The sequence below is a fragment of the Cibotium barometz genome, chromosome 22, assembly GCF_041138505.1.
Source record: "Cibotium barometz isolate CiBa-2024 chromosome 22, ASM4113850v1, whole genome shotgun sequence".
Lineage (NCBI taxonomy): Eukaryota > Viridiplantae > Streptophyta > Polypodiopsida > Cyatheales > Cibotiaceae > Cibotium > Cibotium barometz.
The window spans coordinates 6,030,975-6,043,613 of NC_141067.1; the positions used below are offsets into that span (position 1 = coordinate 6,030,975).

The 12,639-nt window shown below is 40.4% G+C and overlaps 1 protein-coding gene across 12 annotated transcripts in view; it reads left to right on the plus strand.

Moving 5' to 3' along the window:
• The window catches only part of LOC147626187 (uncharacterized), a 37,726-nt gene extending 31,969 nt beyond the window's left edge, over positions 1-5,757 (plus strand). For 5 of the 12 annotated variants that reach the window (XM_086816310.1, XM_086816302.1, XM_086816304.1 and 2 more), the window contains 7 exons: positions 1,711-1,866; positions 1,988-2,054; positions 2,167-2,247; positions 2,365-2,480; positions 2,596-2,681; positions 2,776-4,035; positions 5,476-5,757. In XM_086816310.1, coding sequence (XP_086672436.1) covers positions 1,820-1,866; positions 1,988-2,054; positions 2,167-2,247; positions 2,365-2,480; positions 2,596-2,681; positions 2,776-4,035; positions 5,476-5,600 — 1,782 coding nt within the window. In that variant the 5' untranslated portion in view covers positions 1,711-1,819 and the 3' untranslated portion in view covers positions 5,601-5,757. Of the gene's footprint in view, positions 1-1,389; positions 1,480-1,710; positions 1,867-1,987; positions 2,055-2,166; positions 2,248-2,364; positions 2,481-2,595; positions 2,682-2,775; positions 4,036-4,183; positions 4,228-5,475 lie in introns of all 12 variants that reach the window. The other 7 variants (XM_086816307.1, XM_086816309.1, XM_086816308.1 and 4 more) reach the window with 3 other exon arrangements.
• Positions 5,758-12,639: the final 6,882 nt, after the last annotated feature.

Sequence of the window (12,639 nt, forward strand, 5' to 3'; positions counted from 1 at the left end):
CTTCCATTATATGCTAGCCATTTGGCTTGCTTCCCTCAAGTTGCGTAGGTTACCTTGGTCAGTCAGCCTGTGGGTGTGCTATGGATAAAATGGTCATGGTGTCATCTCTTCACTCCCTTAGGAAGAGAGTACTCTGTGATATGCTTTTACTTTTAGTGCTGGCTACTCCTGGTTGTCTTCTACTTCAAATAGAACCCTCTGGCTGCTCAATTGCTTAAGATGACGCCCGACTGATTGATTTGATGATTGTAGCGGGGAGGGGAGGGGCATTCATAAGGAATGACCCCTTCGATTTCTGTTTGCCACCTGGTCCACTGGCCCATGTTGGGCCGCGGGCTAGTCGATTAGCCGAAATCTGCAGTAATTAACCTTCCTGTTTATACCAGTGGGCACCGACTGCTGCCCGCTGTTTATCTAATGTCTTGGCCATCTAGATGATCTTGGTGAGATCTCTATGAGCCAGGAAACCCTCACAGTTAGGGATCAAAGGTCCAAGAATGGCTTGATAGACTGATTCCGAATTCTCTTTGAGACCCAGTTTGGGTGGTCAAATTACATACCCCAGTTTGATGAGTTTTGAGTTTTTTAATATAAAAAAACAATAGTCCACGTTTTGCTTTTGATTTTTTTCTTGGTTACATGCTCATTTTATATCCTTCTAAGTTATGTGTTTATAAACCATGGTTGTGTTGGAAGGAATACTTTCTCATGATATGGCTTGCATGATTTGACTGACTTGTGGAAACATGAAATATCAGGAAAAGCTGGGCTTTCTCCCAACTTGGGTTATTCAGAGATTGGTCACATTTTGGGGGTAATTTTGCATCAGATATACATGCATTTTCTCTTGCAATTATAATAGTTTGTAAAACAGATTAGTTGTAGCTTGTTAGCATGTGGTTATGTTTGTTTTAAGTCTTCCACATTAACCATCTGAGGGACCACAATAAGTGTTTGGTTCTTGATATCAAGACCTCATGCCTTAATACTTACCAACTATAAGAAGTAAATTGGCAGCAACGACAAGCATTGCAGCATGATGTGTGAACCTGAAGTCACCTAAAAAAGGTCCAAGTATCTATTTTTGCATGCCTTTTCTTTATTAATTGAGAGTGATGAAGAAGTTTACATTACGCTTCCATAAAGACCTTTCTGGGGTTAGCGTGTGAGTGTGTTTGTTTTCGTGCCCAGGCTGTGATTATCACATTCAATTATTTTCTCAGAGGACTATTTTAGATACACATGCATTGATGTAAAGGAATTGTAATCTCTTATGGGCATATTGATCCTATCATGTTTTATTAATAAGGTGGGTTCTTCTTAACGTTTGGATGCTGTAACTTTTTGACCGAAAATGCACAAGTACCATCATAGTTTCTTGTCTTGCAGATAGATTTGATGGAATGTTGCAATTCTCATTTTCTCAACTGAGCTTGATAGCCTTCTTGAAAGTGCATGAAGAAGACAATTCATTTAATTGTGAGAAACCTTTTTTATTTCTCTGTTTTCCTTTCTGAGAGATTAAATTTACATAGGTGCCAGGGTTTAAACCTTGGACCTACACATAGGCAGGCCTAGGCGTGCGTAACTACTGAGGCTAAAGCCCTCTGGATTGGGAGCAACCTTTTAAAGCATGATTGAGGGTGAACGTTTCTCCTGACTCGTATTGCTAGCAGGTTAAGCTTAACATTCTCTGCAATACATGGGCAGGTGTGCAGGAATCTGCAAATATGCAAAGGGAAGCTGTGCCATTCGACTTTCAGAGCCGTTACTTAAGTTTCGTTCATCTGCTGAGCTAAAGGAGACACTGCTGCATGAAATGATACATGCATATCTTTGGCTCACCAACAGTAACAAGGATCATGAGTAATGCAATGTTCTGCTAGACTCGCTTTTTTCTTGATGAGCAGAAAGATGAAGCACCACAAGCAACTGATGGGTACTTTCAGACTGACATTTTGGTGTGTGTTGGGATTTTGTGTTGTAGTGATCATGGCCCCTGTTTTCAGGAAAAAATGCAGGCTATCAACAATAGTAAAGGAATGGATCATCAGGTTAACATTTGTGTTTCCTGGCATGAAAAAATATCTAAATTGACATCTAATGTAAATTCTTGAACCTTGTGTGAATACACCTTTTACCTGAAACAGGGAATTTGTTGTGTAGAGACCTGAGGGAGGTTATCACATTAGTATATATCACAATTTCACTGAAGAGGTGAACAGCTATCGGTGTCATCAATGGAAGGTTGGAAGGAAGGGACAACATTGGAGAGAGCATCGTTGTTGAGTCAGATGTTCCTTTCAGTAAACTTCTTTTATGTTTCAGTATGATGCAGCTCAGGCATTTCTACTTGTTTTGCAGTGTACATGCTGTGGGGACCTGATAAAAAGGGCAAATAACAGGACACCTTCACAATCAGATTGTTTTCAAACTGGGCGAGGCAGTGCATGTGCTCATGCGCGTTGCCATTGGCACAAGTAAGGGGGTGTGTGAGTATGCCATTGATGCAAAGCTGTTTAGGGAAGCTGAATTTTGGTGCTATGGTACTTCTAGTTGAATAATTGAGAACTCAGGGTCACTTTTGGTATGCAGTCATCAACGACAATGTGGAGGAGAATATGAAAAGATAGCAGAACCTGAAGGTTACAAGGACAGAAGACCAAAATCTCGTAGATCTGGTAATCTTGTTCTCAAAATTGTAGTGCTGCTTGATTGTTCTCATGAATATCCAGAATGAAAGGGGTCTCAGTATGATGGAACTTTTAAATCCAGGGAAGGAGGATGCTGCAGGCAGTAAATTGTCATCACAAATGGCGAGAAAGAAGAAACCTGCAGTCAATAGTATAGATGGTGACAAGAGCAGGGACAAAGGACAGAACACACCTGTTCAAGTTTATAAGAATGCTTCACTTGAGATGTTCTTTTCTGCCAAAGAAGAATTTGATAGAGAGGAGCCAGCAATTGCAACCAAGATTGAAGATGTTGGAAATATATGCTCACGCGACTCAAGTGAACAAGACACAGCAGGAAAAAGAGCAAAAAGGAGGAGGGAATACAAGGGTGATGAAATCGAAGAGGAAGCTCTTTCTACAAAGATAGACGAAGAACAAACAGCAGTCTTGAGCAAGAGACAGGATGGAACTTATGAATTTTGGAAGGGCATTGAGCAGCAGAATGAATGCACAGTGATTATAGGGTGGAAGGGTTGGTATGCTTTTGAAGGCGAGGAAGATGAGAAAAACATGAAAGCATTAGACAACAAGAGGAGCCAAAGGCGGATGCTCGAAAAGGTCTGCTGCCCATTGCAACATAATCGCGATGTCGAAAGTGATGCTGAGTCTTTAAGGGTTTGCGTGAATAAAGATTCTGCTATTCAGGAAAGAAAGACAATCGAGTTCAGGGAAGTAGAAGCAGTAAACACGAACATGATAAGTCCTCTCAAAGTGAGTCCACTAGAAAGTTTTACAAAAGATTCAGAGGGTCTTAGTGGTAGTAGGCCACTGCTAGAGGATGGGTACTCCGGTTCCTCTATCTCATTGTCTCCTGTTCAGAATCTTGCTGTTATGAGAGACTTAGGGATGCTTAAACATAAAGAAGTGCCTGCAAACTCAAGTTTTAGGCATATTATCCGGAAGGAGGAGATACTTGTGGAACCTGGGGACTCGGCAATGGTTTGTCAAGATTCACCTGTAGTCCCAAGCTGTCAAGAGATGCTTCCATGTGTTTCTGTTCGAGAAAGTGATCCCAGAGTAGTATGGACTTGCATGACTGATAATGGAGCTTACACAAACGAGGTTAAGGCTGATAACGAAGAAAGTAAGCTAGTGAATGTGCATGAAGGCAGTCATAAAATGCATGATAAAGAGGCTAGGTCTGGCAAAGATTTGCAAATTGATGGTGTGGCAATGATGGGTGGAGCTGCTGGAGGAGTTGGTGGAGCAAAGACATTGAAAACCAATGCCAAGCATGAAGGAAGACTCAAGAGGTCAAGAGAGACCAAAGGGTGCTTGAATCATTCTAGTGCAAGTGGAGGTAAGCAGCCAACTTTTTATCTTGCTTGGACTTCTGTTAAATGTCCTGGTTTCGATTTTTTGTACGTGCAGTCCACATGCTGTAGGCAAATCTCCTAACACTGCGCAATAATGTCTCCTGGCATATCACATAACCTTCTACTTTGTAGGTCACATGGAGGAAAAGGGTGCTTAATCAAAGGATTGCATTTAGGTGCGCTGAAGTGGTTTTTAGACATCAATCAAAAGCTTTCAAAAGAATCTGATTGCTATCAAATGCGTGATTATTTTTTCATACGTTGTAAAGTTGAAACAGAATTCAGCAACTTCCCTTCAAATAATGTCCTTGTTCTGACCTCGAACCTTTTGTTTGAATTTATTCCTGGGCAGATACCAAATTTGTTCTTTATAAACTTTGAGAACACAAAGCTAATATCAAATGACGTTTGTACCTTAGGCAGGTGGCACTTGTGGCATATCACCAAGTGCAGCCATGGCTAATGCAATCAACAAGGTCTAAGTGACTCATCAAAATGGGAGGAGCCCCTCCTTTTTCATCACATGGGGAGCATGCCTTATTGCTTGGTGGTCTTAACGTGCATATCCCTAGATGGTGTGGTTTAGGTCTACGAATGCAGTAGACTTCACACCGCAGTTGTGTGAGGGTTATGTTTTGTGCTGCCTCTTGTGCATTTCTGGCATTGTAGCATATTTTTTGTGTTTCTATTGTTATGGTGATATGTGAGGTTGTGTTCAACATAGGAGGCCTCTGCTAAAAATAGCAGCATGGGAGAGTCGAGAGAAATTGCAACATGGTGCCCTCTTCATTTTTCTTAAACATGCATCCCAGTTATGTCTTGGGTTGTTTACATGCTAGTAGTCTATATGGCTCCATCCTTTTTTCATGCTTATAATTGTTGTTTTTCCAAATAGTCTTGCACATCATGATGTAATGGGCTCATTCTTCCTGGAAAAGCAACCGCTCAATTGCTGACGCTTCTGCCCCCAGGACAATTTTTCTGCCATAGAAGCAACCTACTGATCCGTATCTTTGGCTAGGCTAATAAAGTATGCAATTTCCATTTGGCGTTAGGCTGCCATGGGATAGCTAACTGTTTTGGTCCATGTTTTGTACCACACATTTTAAGTGCATATCTTTGCTCCTGCCAAGTGCTGTACTTTGGTGGTGGAATCATCCTTGGCGTGCCGGTGTCTCCAACAAGTTGGATGAGTCGTGAAGAGTACAACTAATCTTGTAGCATCCTAGTCTTTGGCGTCCGGTTGAGCATTGAGAGGTGGAGAGGTGTGCTCCTTTTTAGTAGAAGGTTGTCAGTGGTATGTTGGTTCTAGGTCATTGGCTCTTTTATGCCCACTGGTGTTTGGCAGAAAGTCACAGAGAGAGAGAGAGAGAGAGAGAGAGAGAGAGAGAGAGAGAGAGAACCAAAAACATGGTTTGTTTCAGGACCTTCAGCAGCTTGCCCCATCTGCCAAAAAGTTCTTCCTGGAGATATTGAAGATGCGAACTTCAATACCCAATTCAATCAACATATTGATGCTTGCATGAGCTTCCAATTGGGAGGGACTTGATTGAAACCTAGAAGTTTCTTGAAAATGCTTTTTTGTGTGTACCAATTTTGGCCATATTGAAATCAAGTTGAACTTATGTAGTGGTGTATCTTTAAGTAGTGGACCGTGGTCTATACTTGAAAAAAGGCTTTGGAGTCAAAACAGTGTTTCTAAACTTTTTGGGGCCCCTTTCTTGCGAGTGCTTTCCAGTTTTGCTTAGACACGCGTGGTTTGTGTCGAATCTGTTTCTCGGCTGATATTAGGAGCTTATCCCATTTTTGTTGGTGTACATAGCTCGGAATTAAATGCCATGTAATTGGGTGTTCGCATCACACGCTCATGTGTGCACTTGCACTTGCAGTTGACCTGCCGAGTGCCTCTGTTGTTTGGTAGCTTTTGTTAAGCTTGCCTTGCTTTGGTTGTAGGCTGCATCACTACTATCTCATTATATGTGCATTTGTGAATTAATTCTAAACGTTACCTAATTGTGAAACTTGCGTGGAGGTTTTAAAAAAAAGTCATAGGTAGCTAGTGATGACTATGATTTACAGGGTTATGCAAATTTCATTCTAGGTCATTAGCATGTGTGTGTATATTCAAGAACATTGTTTGTGGAAGTGAATAAATATGAATACTTTGTTCGTATTTGACATGAAATTATAATTGCTCGAGGTTCCTTGTGGATTAAACACAATGTAGAAAGATCTATTAAGTTGTGATATGAACGAAAGATTTCTACTCAAGTGGTGTGGGTGGACAGCAATCGGGAAGTGTATTTTCCCGTTTATGAGTAACTTTACATTCAAAATAGTACCCAAGGCAGTAAATCCACTCTCACATGATTTTTTATTTTTTATTTAAAAAGAAACTTCATACCCAAAATAGTTAGATAGCTGCGTTGATCTTTGAACTTTGTTGTTTTTGTTGCAAGCATGAAAGTCCACGTATGAGAGCTTTTGTGAAGCGATGCGAATAATCTCTTTAGAATTGGAGCTAGCACACGTAAAGAACAAAACCCACCTCTCATTGCATATAGAGAAGACACGCTCCTAATGCACAATTGAATTGGAAAAAAGCCCAAGAGAGTGTTGACCAATATGTATTTTAAAGCATTTCGATGAACAGCCTTAAGAGAAATAATGAGAAGAAGAAAAAAGTGTTGTAGAGGGACAAAAGGCGTAATACGTGTCGGAACAAAGAGTTCGATTTGTAATCGTAGAGTTGACATCAAACTTGGCTTGACTTGCACATTGAAGTATAGTAGTAGTGTCTAAGAGACCAATTGCCATGCATGTTGAAATTTTGTTAGCATAATATATAAAATAACATCTCTATTATGCTTCAGAAAAAAAAAAGCACCATCTGTATGATTATGGAGTGCAATAATAATATAATCATAACTACACAAAATTAGCATAGTTATGAAACACACTTGACCTTCAGAAGAGGCCATAGAGTTCACAACCTTGTAAAATACTAGTAGCTTCTTTGGCTTCTTGGCTTCATCTCCTAGAAGCTTCAACAAACTGTTTGTCTTTATGAAACAAGAAAACAAATTGTTTTTGTCTTTATCATGGATTCCATTAAAGGCACCCATGTGACTTCTTGCCAAAGAAAACAAATCTGTAAAGTATTTCAAGATTACATAAGCTTGAGTTATAAGTAGCTATCTTGCTCGCTTGGTAATGTGTGTTATAGTCATCATTGCGCAGGGTAATCCCACTAGGGAGGACCATGATTGTATAAAATTGGTAAAACATTTCATATTAAGAACTATAAACACTCGAAGATTCGCAAAACGAAGTGTTTTTGCAGCTTGGGACCAAAAACCCCAAAACTAGAATGCTTGGTTAGCCTTATCCGCCAGTACAAAAAGTGATAGTAGAGCTCACTCAACTGGGTAGTCTTTCCAAGTGAAAACTCGGTTGAATTCATGAACTATATTCTCGATTGATGTTATCTCTTGCCAATCACCTCGTCTGCTTGTGAATGTCACAAACAAGTCTAAGACAGCCCGCATGTCCACCATGGCAATCAAGTCTTTTAAGTTTTTTTGGTGCCAAGATGGTGTGCTTAGCAAAGACATCGGTAAGTTGTAGCGCATGTTGTTTCTCATAGCGTCCTGATCACTTATTGTCTTACTCAATCTCTTGTATGTATCGATGTCGCATTGTAACAACGTGGTGTTTGAACTATTTGTAATTAATATTGCTTGCTTCAATTAGTACATCATTAGCAGGTAAGACTTGTATAATGTGAAGACCGAGAACAATATTCCAATCCTCATTCTAATATAGTCACTGAAACGAATACGTTCGAAGGGAAAAAGAAAAGGAAAAACAACAGTTTCAACAGTGATATCAACAAATTTAGATCGGTTGTAGGGCAGGCCATTATATTTAAATGTTGTAGTGCAATCTACTAGTATTGTAGTATCACACAATTGTATCGAAGCGAACTCGTGTTTGTCGGATATATAGAACGCTCTTTATTTTGAAGGCTCTGCTAAATTTTGCTCACACAAGGCTAGGTTTGTGTGATAGTTTAGTATGTGTCTCCGCTTTTGTCATTAGCTGAAATGGGTCATCTTGTACGAAGTTCTTGATGATGTTGGTTACAACGTCTAGTGAAAGTACACAGACCCAACCTTGTGTGAGCATTTTTTGCGAGTGTCTTGTACTTCTTTAGGCTAGGTCTTTTGATATGTGAGTCCCGTTGAAATTAGTCCATCAACAAATTAGGGGGTTATCTATTATAGATCTCTCCAGAATGCCTCTTGTGATGGCTTCTCTATGGAAGTGACGCTCATTGACACATCTATGATGCTAAGAAGTTCGATATGTAGCTAGTTGCCTGATAGTAGTCGAGACGAATGTAATCTAAAAGTAGGGGCACTATACTTGCTTACCTACTCATATTCTTTTTGCAATTGTAGCAAGCACACCAGTGTGCTTTAACACCGTATTTGTGGGCAGCATCCAGTAACAGTAAACTTGCTAGCTTCACATTAGTCGTGCAAAATTTCAGTACGATGCGACCTTGTCAGAAAGTGAACACACGCTGCATCTAGGACATAATGCAATGTTACCGGCAACAATATCACACTTAAAACGCCATTTCTCATATAACATCTCTACGTTATACCACGTGGAAGCGTTTGGCATTAGCAGCTGTTTTCTTTTTCTCGAAGTCCTAATTTTTGCAGCACGTCTTCTTCGTAAGTGTGTATTTCCCAAGTTTCAGTTTACCATGTTACCTATAGCAAATGTTTGGCGGTTTTGATTGACATATCTCGAAGGCAAAGCTCAAAGTTAAGAAACATATAACCACACAGTTTTACTTATAAGCATCTTGAAGTGATCGAAGGATGAACATGAATATGTAAACATACTTGAAAAGGGTACTGGAGGGACGTCTGCTATCAATGGACTACACACCTACGCTTATGATCGATGGAGATCTTGAAGTACCTCGTAAAAAAGATAATTACAAATTGGTTAGCACATCTGAATCTTAGTTACACATCGTTGTTCAAGTCATATGAATTTTGTGCTTGTTTGTGCGAGTGAAAAAAAACCATACATAAAGTATGGCGGGGAGTTGGCACAGTCCTCTCCAAAATTTTATAAACATAAGGGAACGTGCCCTTCCCCCGTTTCCCAAATAACACTCTCGATATCAAAAGTGGACTAAAGATACACTTTGAGTGTTGAAAGTGGCCATTACTTTGTTCGGCTATAAAAGAGAGAAAATACGAATACCTTTGTCAGCTTGCGATACTAAAGTAGATGATGCGACGAGTCTCGTGTGATATTGTTTCACGATCACTGATTAATGTAGAGCTATAACCATTATCGGTGCACACGAGTTATCTTCAACCTCGTAACCAAATAACCGCTATCGGTGCGCACAAGGGTGCGCACAAGTTATCTTCGACCTCGTAACCAAAACCATAATCTGCAACAAAAACTTTCAAATCAAGTCTCTTCTTTTTATGGTGTTTTTCAACACCACCCTCGTTTGATTCTTATTGGCTGCTCTAGGTCTTATTCTTAATCCAGCTTGTAAATCAGCCTCTAGGGCTGATCCTTCTTGGATACCGTGTGCGCTTGTAAACCAGGTCAAGAGGGGATACTATTTAATTTCTTCATTGTTGGCAATCCACTTATTGTAATTGTTTTGATTAATGTTTCTGTTGCTAATATTTTACTTTCAATGGTCGATTAGTGGTAATTTTCGTTGTCCATAACCAGTTTGGACGGAGAGAGAGAGAAAGAGGACCACGAGGTTTTTCTCACTGACTTGGATCCTCCAGTACACAAAAAAATAGTACTCACAGGTTTTTCTTCTAATGATCCCTTGTGAACCATTGAGCTAGATGATTGTAATTTTCAATGTTTAGTAGTTAAAGTAACTTAACGTTCCCCTGATTGTTGGTTTTTCCACTATTACATGCACTATACCAAGTCTACCTTTCACTGATATATATATAGATAGAGAGAGAGAGAGAGAGAATCGATTGACAATGGTACATACACTGCCTCAACCTATCCTGAGTAGCGATGTTTCGACTCTCAGGTCTTCGCCGTGACGGCCTCTTACACGTGCTGCACTTATTAGACCTGAAGTCGACGACGGCCCCGACTTCTTTAATGGTGTTGACGGCCACACCTACCTTTGATCAACAAAGCTGTGGACTCTCTACTGTGTGCCTCCCGTGCAGCTGGAGCCTGCTGGCTGTCCTCTCTTGCACCTCGTGACCTCTTTGCAAGGACCTTAAGCCTCTCAGCTCATACACGATTCCGATGACACTGGCTTCTTTAATGGTGTTGACAGCCACGACTGTGGTGAAGGAAGCTGTCGACTCTCTAGCTGGAGCATGGCGGTCCTCTCTTGCACCTCGTGACCCCAAACCTTTGCACTCTATACATGATTTCGACGCAAGATACAAAATACATGACTATAGCAAGGCGAAGAGCAATTACTTCTCAAATATTTATTTAACTCACTGCTGTGAAAATCAAACTCGGTTGCCTCTTGGTGTTTATAAAAGCTGCGTAACAAAATGTAACAAAATCCACTGTTGGATCTATTTGTGTGGCTCTATACTGGTGAAGTGGGTAGCTGTGCTTGCATGCTTTTGTGAAAGGTTCTTGGGGGAAGGAAGAAATATGGACATGTATCATCATGGAGGATCAAGCATATGAAATCTATGTGCACAATATTAAAGCGTTTGAACGTCATACATTAGCTAGGTAAGAGTATCAAAGAAACAAACTATCTTGGTATGTTCAACTATTATGCATAAACATCTTCGTCACTCTATTGTCACACTTGAATGTTCCATGGCTATGGGGTAAAGGAAGATCTCTCTATGCCTAGATGGAGACAAGAAGAGATCGGTTTTGGTGATGGTTCTCTCTCACAAAAGGAGGATGGAGAAGAAGCTAATGAGAGGGAGCAACCTACAATTAAATCTATTTAAAAAGCAATCATCTAGCATGCAAGAATCCAAGGAAGCACTTACAAGAAAGAGTAGAGTAAGTGCTATTGTGTTTGTTAGTATGATAGGTCATGTGAGGACCTTTATGACAATTGGAGAAGAAATTCTAATTCTCAAGCACAAAAATTAGAGCATAACATAGGCTTGCATAAATTAAAGGCATAAACCTTAATAAACAACCTTAATGATCAAAATACACTAAATTGCTATTTTTTTTACAGCATTGGGTGGCACACTTACTCTACCAAATATTTCAAGCCCTAAGAAATGTGCCCTTCCTTAAAACTTGGGAGTGTACATGTTAGTAATTTAGATTGCTATGTATTATATACACGTGTTTGCTGTTGTGTATTTGTATTTTTGAATATAAAGAAACGAAATTGATATTTTAGCTCTTCCCATTGGATGATACAGACTAGCTCAACGCTTTTATTGAATGTTCTTTTGTCCATTAAGCACTCAGGACACAATGACATTTGAGGAAGCTACCAATGCCAACTCAAGGAGTCGAGTCCTGACTCCTGTACATTGAGTCATCTAAGGACCTATTCTCGCGTCTGCTCTAGAGTCCCTCCAGTGAGCGACTAGTAGAAGGTTGTGGTGGGAATTTAGATCACGCATGGGTCTAGAGATTTCAACGCGTGGCGGTTACCGTCCTGTCGCGTCGAGATGCTCGAGCCGAGGAGGTTTGGTAGGTCCAAGGGTCATCGTGTGCATTGTTAAAGGAGAGGGAGTCAAGGTCACCGTCTACTACAGAGCCGGTTCTGGGCTAGTGGTAGATGTACCTGGCCGTTGCTAGGTGGAGTTATGAACATGCACCGGTGGAACTTCACAACCTAGAAAACAGCTAGTGTGAACTCATAGATCTTTCTCTAGTGGACGACCAGTTGGGCTCCTTGTCTTTTGTGTGAACAGCTTCTAACACTACTGCTCATTGCAGCCTGGAACCAAAACAAATGATAGGATTGTTAGAAGAAACTTTGTTGCTTTTTAAAAGGGAATTATATCTTTAGTCTTACCTTCATTTAAATGTAGGAGATACCTCAACAAATGCAGTAACAGACCCTGTGATGTCGGATGCCAGTTTCCTGCATCTGACACCTACAATTACCGCACACTTTTTACTAACGAGACACTAAGTGACAACCCAACACCGCAAGGAAAACTGATAATGAGTTTACAGATCAGTGAGGCATTTTGAGATTGTGGGTGCCCAAAAAGAGAGAGGGGGGAGGGTGTGGACTAACCATCGCTACCATAGGAAGGAACTCTAGGAAACACCATCTACATGTATGCAATACCTGCTTCTCACAATATACCAAAAATCCTGGGAAGCAACACCAGTATACATGTAATGCCAGCCCTCTTCAACAAAGCCACAAACACTAGGAACTTCAAAGGAAACAAGTTTCTCAGCTTTAAATATTGTACCATTAATAGAGCATCATGGTCAAATAGATGATGTGTTGTTGGTTGGAAAATGCTGGTGACCTCATATATTTGTTGAGTCACCATCGATTCCTCTTCTTTCATCTGTTCCAAGAATTTCACATATTT